The following is a 13,256-nucleotide window of genomic DNA, read 5'->3' as shown; positions in this document are numbered from 1 at the left end:
GGGCTGGCGAGGATCGTCGGGATGTCGAGATCGATCTCACGGCCGGCGTGCGTCGAGGCCGCGATAAAGTACGGTTCGGGGGCTTCTTCGGGCTCGACGTACGAAAAGTGGGCCTTTCGGACCTGTCTGGGCGTATGGGCCATCGCATTCCGGGACTCGGGGCGCTCGAAGGGTGTCCCGGGAGTGAGAGGGTCGCAGCTCAGCTGGACAGTGATGGTGTTCTGGAAGACCAGATCATCGACAGATGTCTTGAGTGTACTCATCGGCGACGCGGCGTACAGAAGCGAGCGGGCCGAGACAGGATGAAGGACAGACCGAAGGAGAAGGGGAGGGACGGGCTGAAAAACATACGACTTTGGAAACGGGAACGACCTGGCGACGGCGCGATGGCCAAATGGCATCGTTGGTGGAAGGAGCGCTGAATCGCAAGGACGGCGAATGTGTTGCTACCGTCAAGTCAGGAGATGGATTATCGGGTGAGGCTGATGTCGTCGATGCAGCGGGTATCGTCGATTGCAGCTGATGATGTCGATGCAGTTGATATGCCGAAACGTCGGTGAGGCCAAACGGTGCAGGATTCGAAATCCGGCGAGACGCCCTCGCCCGGCCCTCGCCGCATCTCAGCCGCGTCTCTTCTCGCTCTGGACAAAGCAGTCTCGTCGGGCGTCAGCACCCAGACCGTCGATCGATCGATCCCGATCTAGATCACCCTCCGCAGAGACTTGCATCTGCGCAATCGAACGCCCCAGTCGCCACACGGAGATGGACTCGAGACCGCCGCAGCCGTTCCGTAAGTACCGATCCTGCCGGCCCGCACATCCTGTGCTCTGTCGTCGATCGCTTCATGATCGGGGAGCCATATCTGATCTTGCCATCGGATCGCATTTTGATGCTGGAATGCATATTCTATCCCCGGACCCTCGGCAGCAGCATTCCGCCCTCCTCCCGCGGGCTTCAGAGGGCCGGGCCAAACGATGCCGCCAGGCAGCCAACCGCCGTTTCTGCCGCCTGGAGGCTCGGCACCTTTCCCGGCCCGGCCACCGGTTCCTTTCGCCACGGGTGCAAACAGCCAGCCCGTCGTAGCTCCCTCGGCCAACGGCCCTGCCTCGGCCCGGCCGCCGATTGTGTCGCCGCACCTGAGTCTGCCAGCCCGGGCAACCATTGATCCCGAAAACAAGCTCTCGATTCTATTTGTCAGCGGCATTTCGGATGGCGTACCGGACGAATGGGTCGAGAAGTTCCTCGCGGTGAGGCACAGGGGCCTTTGGCTGTTCTGCTCATTCGGGAAGCCCGGCGATCGTGCTGGCTGTTTTTTTTGCGGCTTCAAATCGGTCGAGCGCTGCTGCAAATGAGTTTGTATTGGCCGGATGAGCCCGTCTGTCCACTGACCAGAGTCTGCGTTTCATGTGGCTTCCCATCCAGACCTTTGGCCCTGTCCAGACTTGGCGACGGGTCACTGACTCGACCGGGAAGCCCAAGCCCTTTGGGTTTGCCATCTTCGAAGACCCCGAGTCAGTTGTGCGGGCCCTGGAAATCATCAAGGCCGTGAATCCCCTGGAGCTACCCAGCTTCAACAACGGTGCTGCTCGAAGCGTCCGAGTAAGCCTCAGCCGCTCCACATTAACGCAACGCTGTGATGTCGCATCGGTGGTTTCCGTGAGTCTGCCGGGAAAGGAAGGATCAGCCCACTGTTCTCATTGCACCTTGCCATCCTGAATGTGACAGATTCAAACCGACAACGGAGCACGCTTCCCGCTGGAGGATATCAAGAAAAAGATGTCCGATGTAGGTTGGGACAGCACTCTGTGCGATCGATGCTGACCGCAGCCAGATCCTGCCCATTGGACGCAGCGCAGCAGCAAGCTCACCGCACCGCCATCGCACTCTGTATTCTTTCCTCGTGCATGTCCATGGATGCAAGAACGAAGTGTTTTCCCAGAGTATCGACGAGGCCAAAAAGTCACTGGATTCGGTGTTGGAAGCCATGAAGTCTGCCCTGGCCGACAACTTCTTGCAGTCCACGATGAAGAACATCACCGAGACAGATGACCACGACAACGGCGAGGATCTTCCTGCCGATATGTCGCCAACACAGAGAGAAATCATCAGTCGCGAGATTGCCTTCTTCCGAGAGCGATCGGCCGCCAAGGACAAGATGAAGAAGAAGCGCGAGGAGATGGAGGTTGAGCAGCGGCGGCGCGACGAGCGCGAGCGAGAGCGGCAGATCGAAAAGAGCATGACTCAGGATGAATTCAAAGTCGACCGCCAGGTCCTGAAGCGGCTCAAGGAGTACGATGAAGACGAGGAAGAAGAGAAGCGTCGGGTCGAAAAGCGCGAGGCGGAGATGCTCCAGGCTTTCCAAGACGTAAGTGGATGTCGGGGGCACTTGGCCTCACTCTCCGTGCGTACTTCGTGCATACCTTGCATCCATACGGGTCTGACGCCTTGTCCGGCCACCGGATGTGTCCACCGTCGATATTCGCTCGTGGATATTTCCAGCGGGAGCGGCGTCTCGAGGCCCGCGAACAGGCACGCATTCGCAAGTACGAGTCGGATCTTCTCAAGGAGGCCGATGACGAGAAGGAGCGTGCACGACGACGGGAGCACATGCTGAAGCTCTATGCCGAGTGGGATGACGATGCCGAGAATGAAAAGGGTGACGAACTGTTTTATCGCGACAGGTGAGCGACACCAGTGCTGCGTAACTTGCGAGCACGGCCTCTATCGCACGGAGCCACTGCAGGCACCATGCTGCTCTATTTGAAAGGGATCAAGCCAGACATTAGTGCTTGTGATCGTGTCTGGCGTGCGGGCTGTCAGCTATCCGATGCTCCTGCATCTACTAATCGTGGCAATCGCCAATGGCTCTGTCAACAGGCAACGATGGTGGTCGCATCGACAACCGATCCGGCAGAAGGAGCTCGACAACGATACGCGCGATCGGCAGGATGAGCAGGAGGAGGCTGCCCGTATTGCCGCCGGAGGCGTTACCGACCAGGCGGGCTCGCAAGACCTCGAGGCCATGCTCGACAGCCACCAAAACCAGGACAAGGCCGAGGCTTCCGAGACACCTGTGGCCGTGAATCCTCCCGCTGCGCCGACAGGCGTCGTCGGCCGGATCATGACGGTAGACGAGCGTAAGAGGGCCATCACAGACCTGATCGAGTCGATTCCCTCGGATCGCGAGAGCATTTGGGGCTACACTGTTCGCTGGAGCCATCTGGACGACACCACCGTCAACGCGAAGCTCAAGCCGTTCGTCTCCAAGAAGATCCTTGAGTATCTCGGCCAGGAGGAGCAGGACTTGATCAACTTTATTCTGCAAGCCCTGAGGGACCAAAAGAGCGCCGGCCAGCTCTTTGCGGACATTGAGATGGTGAGCAGCACACTGGGCGTCGTCCTGGTGGTTGATGTCTCTGTGGCGAGCTTTGGGAAAGCGAGGTGTGTCCACCGACTCGTGGGTACTGATCTGCCCGTTCCTCTGAACCCAGGCCCTTGACGACGCGGAGACGTTTGTGAAGAAACTCTGGCGCATGGTGATCTACGAGACAGAATCGAAGGCGCTCGGCTTGCAGTGAGCCGCAAATACATGCTTGGTCGAGAGAAACAACACTCCCACGGGCTCGGCCTGCTTCTACACCCGCAATTGGCTTGTTCTGCAGCCGGCACGGCTATCCGCTTTCGAGCAGACTGCAGCGACGTCGCTGGGTTGGAGCCGGAAGCCGAAAGTCGGAAGCCGCATAGCTGGTCTGACCAGCCCGTTCCCCGGTGATCCGTCGCAACCACCGCTGCTGTCGTCATCGGCACATTGATCGCGGCCCTGGGCGCTCTTGGGGCTGTTGCAGTCCATCTTTGCCTGCCCAAGAGCTCCCCGCCCATCGCCCTCGGCCAGCTCCAATTCGGGTCTTGCATACCCTGCCCTCTGCCTCCTCCATCTGCCGCAGATCAGTCCCGATCCTCTCCCCCCCCCCAGATCCGCGAGCGACTCGCTCTCGCATGCCAGCCGATCCGCACGCCATGGATCCATTCGTTTCGGTTCCGTTCTGCCCGCAGCCTCAGTTCATTCCCGAGCTTGGCATCCTGTCGCCGTGCGTCCTGCGCACGCTCCTGAGTGTTTTGCTGATCGTATTTGCGGCTGTCCGATGGATTGGAGCCCTGGCCTCTCGGTATCGCTCTCATCAGCACTCGGATGAAGAGGAGCCACTGCTTCCGGGTGAGTTGCTGCTGGCCGCTGACGGCCCCAAGAACAGACCGGCGGGGCGTATTGCACATGACGCTGCTGCTGCCTGTTCCTGATCATGGCCCGACACTCAGATGACGACGAAGAGCAGCCGGCTCCCTCGGTTCATGGGTCTTCAATAGCACCCCCAAAGCCGCTAAGTCCCTCAGCCAGACGCACCATCGCGGCAGCTCGGCGGGTGGTGCTCTGGACCATCCTGGTCTCTGGCATCGAAATTGCAGGATTCCTGCTCAGCCGTCTATCGCCGGGCTCTCTTCCGGCGCCAGCAACACCGCCCCGGGCCCAGTTCATCGTCCTCTATACCCTCGCTGTCCTTCCCTGGGCTGCCGAGTATTTTGCTGCACCGCGATACCCTCCTACCGTCCCCTCAACGGCCTCCTATCTGTTCTGGGGATATGCCTGGGCTCTCGCCACGATCGAGGCCGCTCATCTGTGGGCCTATCTCGGCAACGCCAGCAAGTTTCCGGAGGACAGCTACGAGGTCGAGGCACCGTATGTTCTGCTGCTGGTCTTGCGGTGGCTCATGACTGCCGTGCTGGTCGGATGCAGCATCTGGCTTCTCAAGTGTCGCTGGAATTCACAGCTCTATGACGACAGCAGGCCCACGGAGACGGGCGAGCCCGACAAGTATGCCCCGCCAAAGACCCTCGGGCAGTTTTCCCGTCATATCCGGCGGCTCATGCCGTTCCTGTGGCCAAGCGGCATCAAGAACTGGAGGTTGCAGCTCATGGTGATGTGCTGCGGCGTCCTGCTGATCCTGGGCCGAGCGGTCAACCTCTGGGTCCCCAAGCAGTACAAGCGGCTGATCGAAGTCATGGGCGATGATCGACTTTTGGATATGCTGAGCACGTCCAGCAGCTTCACACTCGAGCAGCTAGAGTCCGTCATTCCCTGGCCGGATCTGCTTCTCTTTGTGTTTCTGCGTCTCCTGCAAGGCAACGGCGGGCTGCTTGCGGGCCTGCAAACGTATCTGTGGATCCCGGTTGGGCAGGTACCAAGTGTCTCGCAAGAGCTCGCAGCATGGTGTGTATGGCTGACATCGGGACTGCGATGGTGGAGTGCTGACACGGCGACTGCTTCCACTAGTTCACGACTCGTGAGATATCCATCAAGATGTTTGAGCATCTGCACCAGTACGTCCGCCTGTGTCTCGCATCCATGAAAGGGCCGTTGGGTGGCCAGTTCGCTGCCAACTCGGGCTTCATCCCTGTGCTGGCACGCATGGTCCGCTGGGGGGCACTCACTCACTCCATGGCTTCATGTGCACTTGGGCTGTGCTCAGTCTGTCGCTGCGCTTCCATCTGAACCGAAAGACGGGCGAGATTCTTCGAGTGCAGGGTAAGGCTGTAGTCATGGCAATCCCGCTGTTAGAGCCGCTGGAGCATCGCACGGACGCAAGATCCCCGCCAAAGTCCTGGGGACACTGCCGGGATCACTTCTAATCCCACCCATTCCGCTCTCCTTGCAGACCGAGGCGTCGCATCCATTGTTTCGCTCTTGTCGTCGATCCTTTTCAACGTGATACCCACGCTCATCGACATTGTCGTTGCATGCATCTACTTTACGATGGAATTTGACTTGACCTTTGGGATGATCGTGTTTGTCACCATGGTGCTGTACCTGATCGTCACCATCACCATCACCGAGTGGAGGACAAAATACAAGAAGCTCACCAACCAACTCGACAACGAAATGGAAGCCAAGGCCGTCGACTCGCTGCTCAACTTTGAGACTGTCAAGTACTACAACGCCGAGTCCTACGAGGTCGCGCAGTACACACAGGCCCTGAACAAGTATCAGCATGCCGATCTCATCAACTCGCTCAGCCAGAGCGCCCTCAACACCGCCCAGAACTTCATTGTGCAGTTCGGGCTCCTGATCGGATGCGGTCTCTGCGCGCGCCGCGTCATTATCGAAAAAACTATGACGATCGGCGATTTGGTTCAGTACCTCAGCTACATCACCCAACTCTACGGCCCACTAAACTACTTTGGCGTGAGTTGTGCATGAGCGCATACCATGGTCAAGGGTGTGATCTGCGGGGATACTGCTGGTGCTACGCATTGCCAGCGCATGGACTGCGAACGGTCCTGCCACTTTGGTACTGCAACGGCGAGTCTAACCTTTGTACTGAATGCCGCCGAGCAGAACTACTATCGGGTCATCCAGGTGGGTCATCTTATGCCATATGGATGTGGCACATCGGACCCAGACCATCTTTGACTCCCGAGGCTCACTCCAGACAACACCTTGATTCTGGCTCTTGCAACCCGTGCCTGTGTGATACGCTGCAAAAGAAAAACTTTGTGGACATGGAGAAAATGCTCGACCTGCTGGATGAGCCCATCGAAGTCGACGATGACCCCAATGCTGTGCCGCTGGTCGTTACTGCCGGCGAGGTCGAGTTTGGTGAGTGGCCTCACTCCAGAGGAGAGCAATGCCAGTCCACAGAGCCAAGGCGTACTCAAGTCGTCCTCGTCTGCCCTTCAAAATCGCCATGGGCGCTGTAACGACACTGACCGCGGCCCTATCAACGCTGTCAGAGAATGTTTGCTTCTACTACGATGCACGCCGGCCCATTCTGCGCAACATATCATTCAAGATCGAGGCTGGATCGACGGTTGCTCTGGTCGGTCCAACGGGCAGCGGCAAGAGCACAATATTGCGCCTGCTCTTCCGTTTCTATGATGTGCAGGAGGGCCGAATCACGATCGACGGACAAGACATACGATCGGTGAAACTGGGGTCTCTGCGCAGCGTCATCGGAGTCGTGCCTCAGGTAACAGGGCCATCATGGATTGACATGGATCGGCATGGATTGATATGAGTTTGCACTGGATATGGCGCTTGTCGTCGTCTCGATCCTGATCCTATCACCGCCGCCCTGGTGTGTTTTACAGGATACAGTTCTCTTTAACGACACCATGCGATACAACATCCTGTATGGCCGTCCGGAGGCATCCGAAGAGGAGCTGTGCGCCGCCACCAAAGCGGCACAGATCCACGACTCGATATTATGTTTCCCGGACGGTAAGCAGCAACTCCACGACGATGATATGCCGGGAGTATGGGCAAACCGGGCGTGTATTGGAGACTAAGGGATACGTTCTTGCATGAGGATATTCGCTAAATCGAGTGCGCCTTGTTGCCATCCGGGGTCAGGATTCGATACCCGCGTGGGCGAACGAGGTCTGCGTCTCAGCGGCGGAGAAAAGCAACGGGTCGCAATCGCGCGGACGATCCTAAAAGACCCCAAAATTGTCCTACTCGACGAAGCCACCTCTGCCCTCGACACGGTGGGTAGCATGATCTACACAGCACCCACAGAGCCAGATGCAGGAACGACGCGGTCAAGCTGGCTGGGAGAGCAAGGAGCGCAGTGTCGACGAACTGGCTCGGCAGTTGCAGGCGACTGACAATCCACTTGTAACCAACAGCACACCGAGCGGCAGATTCAAGCTGCGCTGCAGAGAATGACGGCCAACCGCACTACGCTGATCGTGGCCCACAGACTCAGCACCGTCATCCACGCGGATGTCATCCTGGTACTCCACAAAGGCGAGATTGTCGAACGGGGAAACCACGCAGAGCTTATGCAGAAGCGGGACGGCGTATACCACGAGATGTGGATGAAGCAGCTTCGAGATGAGGAGGCCCATCGCCACGATGCCCGCGAGAGCCACGAAGCCGGCGACAGCAACGGCAGCAGCTCAAGTGGGAAGAAGAAAGCCAAAAACAAAGTCAAGTGAGAGACCCGAGAGTGAAAGCGGACAAGCAAGCAAGCCGTGTGAGGCGAAGCCTGAAGCACGGTGATCGAGGATACACAAAAATGACGATGAACAGGAGCGAGAGAGAAATCACCATGGCTCGGCCCAGCTTGCATCGCTGTGCACAAGCAAACAGATGATGTGGCGGGTCACTTCTTTGAGGAGACGCTCGACAATCATGAATATATACATATATTTGAAGCTATCCGGCCGTCGAGTCATGGTCTCGTTGCCGGTGTGGGGGCAAGGGATGGCACGCTGTCCTGCACTTCTCGCCCTCGACAGTGCTGCTGCGAATCAGTAGATTAAGCCCTAGACTCGAGCAAATCGCGGAGATCATTGAGGACCTCGGCCGTCTCTTCAGGGCTGGTGATCCATATGGTGCAGCAGGCCGAGCGGGTAGCAATGTCGTTGCCTGTGGAGAGGAACTGGCGCATGTTGCGGTCACAGTCGGCAGCCACGGTGCCGGCAGGCAGAAGTTAGAAGTGCAGACAATGCCAGCACTCAACCAGACACTTGAACAGCCGGCTGCCGGGTATCTGCGTGGTCCACAGTGTCTGCAGTTCCGCATTCGCGCCCCCATGTGCCAGCCAAGCTCACCTGGTCGCCGAGATGGAGGGTTTCGTGTCCGTGGGTGCCAAGATACTGCTGCAGAATTTGCACACCGATGAGCTTGTTGCCGATATCGACCCACATGTCGTTTCCGCCGTTGAAGGCGCAGAACGGGATCGAGACCCAGCTGGCATCTCCGCGGGCTGCGGCCTTGAGTTTCCCCAAATACAGATAGTTGTTGAGGGTCTTTTGGACGCCGAGAGCGCATTCATCCTGGGAGCGAGGGACAGCAAAGCTCAGCATAGTGGATGCAATGCATAGTCGGGGCAAAGCCTTGCAGCAACTCGCACTGATACATGGCGATGCGGTGACTGTCGGCTGTGATGGAGCGGCCCCTTATTCTCACCAGAACTTCGCGAGTGAGCTTGACGCCTGGAGCAGCGCAGAGCCCCAGGGCTCTGGGCTTTCTCACGATGAAGGCGCGATCATCCGTGAGGCCGAGCTCGGTGCGATAGCTTTCGAGGTTTGCCTGGGCAATGTTGAGGAGATCGGTAATCCGGTCGGTGGCGTTGGACCAGCACTTGACGGCCTCGGACTGATAACTCTCCTCGGGGATGTACACCAAGGAGCCCGACGCTGCATTGTACTGGAACAGATAGTTGCACTCGCCACCTTGGGGAGGATGAGGGCAGTGTCAGCAAAGCAAAACGGCTGCGGTCTCGTACCTATTGATGCGCGGGCCTTTATCGAACCCGGTGGCCGAGAGACCCTCGATCGAACGCCATCCGCCTTGCACCTACCCAGGACATAGAACCGCTCCAGACACACGCTGCCGAGGTTGCTGCCACGCATGCCTTCCAGCAGGCCCGACAGACGCTTTTCGTATCGTGCGGCGTTGCCGGGGTACCCAGCGGCAGTCACGACGGCGACATGAAGGCCATGCTTCAGCAGGTCGATGATGAGCCCAACGAGCTGCGAGTCGCGCTCAAAGTCGGCGCCATCGGCATAGAGCGTCATGTCCCCGTCGCTGTGCAAATCGGTGGCAAAGGATCGTGGTATTGAGTGATGGCACTTGCGCCCGTACATGCACTCTCAGACCGGCAAGGACACGATGGGGCAGGGGTGAATATCAATGTGCACTCACAAGGTGACAAGCCGGAGGGCCGGGTGGATAGCCAGGACCTGTGTTTCGAGAGGGAGACGGAGCCAAGGGCTGCCGCGATGAGTGCACGCATGGCACTTCCCTCCAGGAGAAGCGTCCATGAGTCCGGACATGGGGAACGGGACTCTGGCTCCTGCATCCAGGCGGCTCATGCGCGAGTGCATCTCCGTACCTGTGCCGAGTTGAGAATGTAGCGGATGTCGTTGAAAGAAGGCGGGACGTTGCGGCGGGCAGCGATTGCTCTTGCCTTGTTCACCTTCAGAAACGCCGTCTTGAGCGGCAGCGGGGTGTAGAACCGGCCGATGGATGGCACGAGCTGGACGAGGCGAGAAAGCTCGGGGTGGCCTGCGGCGGAAGCAGCACCAGGCCGGTTCAGAGTCGCATTTGCACCCAGGGACTATCGGGTTATCGGATGCTGCTCGAAATGCACAGAACAGAGCGGGCTGTGGCTCGGCATGCCACTCACCTTGCTCGTGGTTGTGAATGTGGTCGACAATGAGCTCTTCGATGCACTCCAGGACCTCACAGTAACGGTCCAGATCCCGGTCGAGGCCGGAGCCTGTCTGGGTCGTCTGGGTCGTCTGGGCCGCCTGAAGGGCCTGGATGGTGCCGGGAGGGCCTAGCGGACTCCAGGCCGAGTGGTCTGGGTCCTTGATCCTCGTGTGCAGAACAAACGGATTGAGCAGCAGCGACTTGATGAACTCGATGAAGGTATCGCGCTTGTGGGCCCTGTGCAGAGGGCGAGGGAGCATGGCGGCTGAGTGATGCTGCTGCGAGAGTCCGCAGGAGGGGCAGTGCCGTAAGGACAAGCATACCGCAGATGGTAATTGACGGCGTAGGCGCTGCTCATGGCTTTCGGACCGGACTGGGTGCAGGAGGACTCGGGGGATGGACGGGCCAGGAAGCGACCTGATCGAGACCAAAAGTCCAGGGTCGAGGCGACAACGGCGACGGCGACAAGGCATTCAATCCCTCAGATCAGGCGGTTCCCAGCGAGAACAGCCAGAAAGCGCCAACAAACCCCGCGCCAGACCCAGCACCGGCAACACCCATCCCTTGGGCTCGATCTGCACCGGCGACCAGGCCTCTGGACCGGCGACGACCGTGCTTGGCCGAGATCCGCAGCACCATGCATCTTCTGAAGCTCGGCCCCGACGATGCAGAGACGCTCTCGGCCATGGCGATCGAGACTTTCCACGCTTGGGCGCACCTCTATCCCGACGATGTCTTTCGCTCCTACCTCGACGAGTCCTTTTCGGTGGAGGCCACCCGCTCCAACCTCGAGAGCCCCGAGTACGAGGCGTACTTTTTCATGGACACCGTTCCTGGTGCTGCCGACGGCGGTGCCCGGCCCATCGGCTACTGCCAGATGCGGTGGCATCGCGGCCAGACGGTCCAAGGACCCGCCCCATGTGTCGAGATCGAGCGCTTCTATCTGCTCAAGGAATTCCAGGGACAGGGAGCCGGCCGGTACTTTTTGAACGCCACTATCGAGCTGCTCTTAGCCAAGGGCGCCCGGACGATGTGGCTCAAGGTCTGGGATCAGAACGAGAAAGCCCTGGCCCTGTACAGATCCAAGGGATTCAGGTAGGGCTCTGCATGGCGCTGCTCGACTTTGCCTATCTATCACCAAGACACAACGACGGTGCCTGTGTGCCATTAGGTCCGACGGCAGCGTGCCAGAAAGAATGGAGTCAGCCATGCCGCATCGCCGGGTGCTTGGGTCCTTTCGGACCGGTTGGCTGGGGACTGTCGACATGGCACCCGCTCGACCAAGCACCGAGATGCCGTGTGATAACGAAAACTGGCTTCGAGTGCCACAGCAACCCAAAGACATCCAAACTGATGCACCTTGTCGATGTTGCTCTCTCGGCTTCTGGATGCACTTACCTCCCGATCGCATGGACAAGACCGACTGGGGGAAGTGTAATGCATGTCGACAGGTTTCGTCTCGAGATCCTCGAGTGCAACATGGAGCAGCCTGCGAATCCGTCGACCAGCGACCGAGGAGCTGTTCGGCCCTCTGGCGCTCCCCCATGCCAGAATTATGCCCACTGATTCAAATCCAAATCCAAATCCAAATCCAAATCCAAATCCAAATCCAAGGCAGTACCCGGGGCCCTTCGCCCAGCGCTTCCCAACGGCACCGTCGCGCAATCACCATCGACCGACTGTATCGGAGTCTGCCAGGAACTTCCGTACGGCCCACCCCCCCCCAGGCGCTCGTTTGGCGCTCTCCATATCCAAATCTTTGCCTTCTGTCATATATTCGTCAACTCGGCCGGCTTGTCACGCCGATTGCTCAGCATCTGCTTCTGATTCCTTATACACATCAATTCTCCACAGCGATCGAGGCCCAACATGGACGATTCCGTGGCGGTGCGGTGTCGAGGCGAAAGGGGTGTTTGGCTTATAGGGGCAACCATCGATCGCTTGCACACCCGGAGGAGAACCATCGACCGCTTGCGTATCCGAAGGAGAACCATCGACAACAGCCGTCTACAGCAGCCGTGCCATGGCTATGGGATAGTCCCGGAAGGTTGCTTGGGCATGGAACTTGAACGCCACTGGCGAGCCATCGACGGGGTCGTAGAAGAGCAGGATCGACCCGGTGCCGAGACCCGGGTGGCAGCTTCTACTGTCGCAGCGGGTATCGTCCTCGTGCCTGGATTGAGATGCATCAAACACTTGGAGCCACACAGAGGGATATGAAGACTGCATCACATCGCTTGGCTGCGACGACGTCATGGCCACGACGATATGCCCGGTGTCGCTCGGACTGCCTCGACTTGGGATCGACCAGCCGATGAGGTCGCCCCGCTGGATGTCCAGGACGCTGGCAACGGCTTTCCATCGGCTGTGGGCCTGGCGCTGTCGCAAAAGCGTCTGGAAGAATCCGACATACTGTCCGGCGCGAGGCATTGGGGGCGCTACTGTGGGACTGTCGTCCTTGGGGACGTCCTCAAAGTACAGCGCCAGCGATCCAGGCTGGGACGCAGGAGCGGCATTGAGAATGTAGCTGATCAGACAGGAGCAGTCTGTGCGGTAGATGCCGTGCTCATAGGACATGGACGAAAAGTGCGTGTAGGTCGAGGAGGACAGCGAAGCCAGCACGAGCGACACTGTCTCGACGAGGGCAGCCGCAGCAGACGACGCAGCGCTTGGAGCTGGCGGGAAGTCATACTCGGACAGATTGCAGCGATAGCGGATGCCTGAAGAGGAGGGATACTCCAATGCGACGACTTGCTGGGCTTGGTGCGGCTCGGCAGCGGCGACGAAGAAGGTGAGGGCGGCCGCCAGAGCCGCGGGAAAAGCGATGAGCCGGGACGGGACCATGGGGGTGGTGTCGTTGCTGTTGTTGCTGATGGGATGCCGATGCGGGAAATGTCGGTATGATGGGAGGCAAGCTCGGCCGAGACAAGCCCGGGACGAGAACGAAAGTCGCCTCCACCGCAATCCGTCGTGGGCCTGGGTCTGTCCCGCAACCCGGCACAAGGCGGCCCATGACCCCATGGCCGGGATGCCCGACTTCGTT

The 13,256-nt window shown here is 59.0% G+C and overlaps 5 protein-coding genes across 5 annotated transcripts; 3 read left to right on the top strand and 2 right to left on the bottom strand.

The window, feature by feature from the left end:
- The first annotated feature begins 632 nt into the window (after nucleotides 1–632).
- Nucleotides 633–3,610, top strand: BJ171DRAFT_493408 (uncharacterized protein). The gene is made up of 8 exons (XM_053109917.1): nucleotides 633–790; nucleotides 931–1,247; nucleotides 1,423–1,599; nucleotides 1,726–1,785; nucleotides 1,922–2,365; nucleotides 2,500–2,681; nucleotides 2,878–3,376; nucleotides 3,492–3,610. The coding sequence occupies exons 1-8, from the start codon at nucleotides 763–765 to the stop codon at nucleotides 3,576–3,578; spliced, it is 1,794 nt and encodes a 597-aa protein (XP_052969760.1). The 5' UTR covers nucleotides 633–762; the 3' UTR covers nucleotides 3,579–3,610.
- A 33-nt stretch (nucleotides 3,611–3,643) lies between these two features.
- On the top strand, nucleotides 3,644–8,218 carry BJ171DRAFT_493407 (ATP-binding cassette sub-family B member 6, mitochondrial). Its single transcript, XM_053109916.1, has 12 exons — nucleotides 3,644–4,213; nucleotides 4,315–4,732; nucleotides 4,838–5,231; nucleotides 5,327–5,373; nucleotides 5,523–5,578; nucleotides 5,709–6,235; nucleotides 6,389–6,409; nucleotides 6,538–6,649; nucleotides 6,784–7,019; nucleotides 7,141–7,270; nucleotides 7,403–7,536; nucleotides 7,678–8,218. The coding sequence occupies exons 1-12, from the start codon at nucleotides 3,997–3,999 to the stop codon at nucleotides 7,987–7,989; spliced, it is 2,604 nt and encodes an 867-aa protein (XP_052969759.1). The 5' UTR covers nucleotides 3,644–3,996; the 3' UTR covers nucleotides 7,990–8,218.
- Nucleotides 8,219–10,686, bottom strand: BJ171DRAFT_493403 (IMP-specific 5-nucleotidase). Its single transcript, XM_053109915.1, has 8 exons — nucleotides 10,537–10,686; nucleotides 10,188–10,450; nucleotides 9,894–10,066; nucleotides 9,704–9,741; nucleotides 9,360–9,586; nucleotides 8,966–9,231; nucleotides 8,608–8,832; nucleotides 8,219–8,435 (listed from the first exon to the last, which is right to left on the bottom strand). Exons 1-8 carry the CDS (start codon nucleotides 10,569–10,571, stop codon nucleotides 8,313–8,315), a joined length of 1,350 nt encoding a protein of 449 aa, XP_052969758.1. The 5' UTR covers nucleotides 10,572–10,686; the 3' UTR covers nucleotides 8,219–8,312.
- A 94-nt stretch (nucleotides 10,687–10,780) lies between these two features.
- BJ171DRAFT_493400 (acyl-CoA N-acyltransferase) lies at nucleotides 10,781–11,805 on the top strand. The gene has a single exon (XM_053109914.1). It carries the CDS (start codon nucleotides 10,851–10,853, stop codon nucleotides 11,310–11,312), a length of 462 nt encoding a protein of 153 aa, XP_052969757.1. The 5' UTR covers nucleotides 10,781–10,850; the 3' UTR covers nucleotides 11,313–11,805.
- A 415-nt stretch (nucleotides 11,806–12,220) lies between these two features.
- Nucleotides 12,221–13,057, bottom strand: BJ171DRAFT_578782 (uncharacterized protein; the record flags this gene model as incomplete). Its single annotated transcript, XM_053113916.1, has 1 exon — nucleotides 12,221–13,057. One exon carries the CDS (start codon nucleotides 13,055–13,057, stop codon nucleotides 12,221–12,223), a length of 837 nt encoding a protein of 278 aa, XP_052969756.1.
- Nucleotides 13,058–13,256: the final 199 nt, after the last annotated feature.

The sequence above is a fragment of the Polychytrium aggregatum genome (genome assembly GCF_025602895.1).
Source record: "Polychytrium aggregatum strain JEL109 chromosome Unknown BJ171scaffold_7, whole genome shotgun sequence".
Lineage (NCBI taxonomy): Eukaryota > Fungi > Chytridiomycota > Chytridiomycetes > Polychytriales > Polychytrium > Polychytrium aggregatum.
Note: the sequence above shows the minus strand (reverse complement) of the source record. Positions and strands in the feature narration are given on the sequence as shown.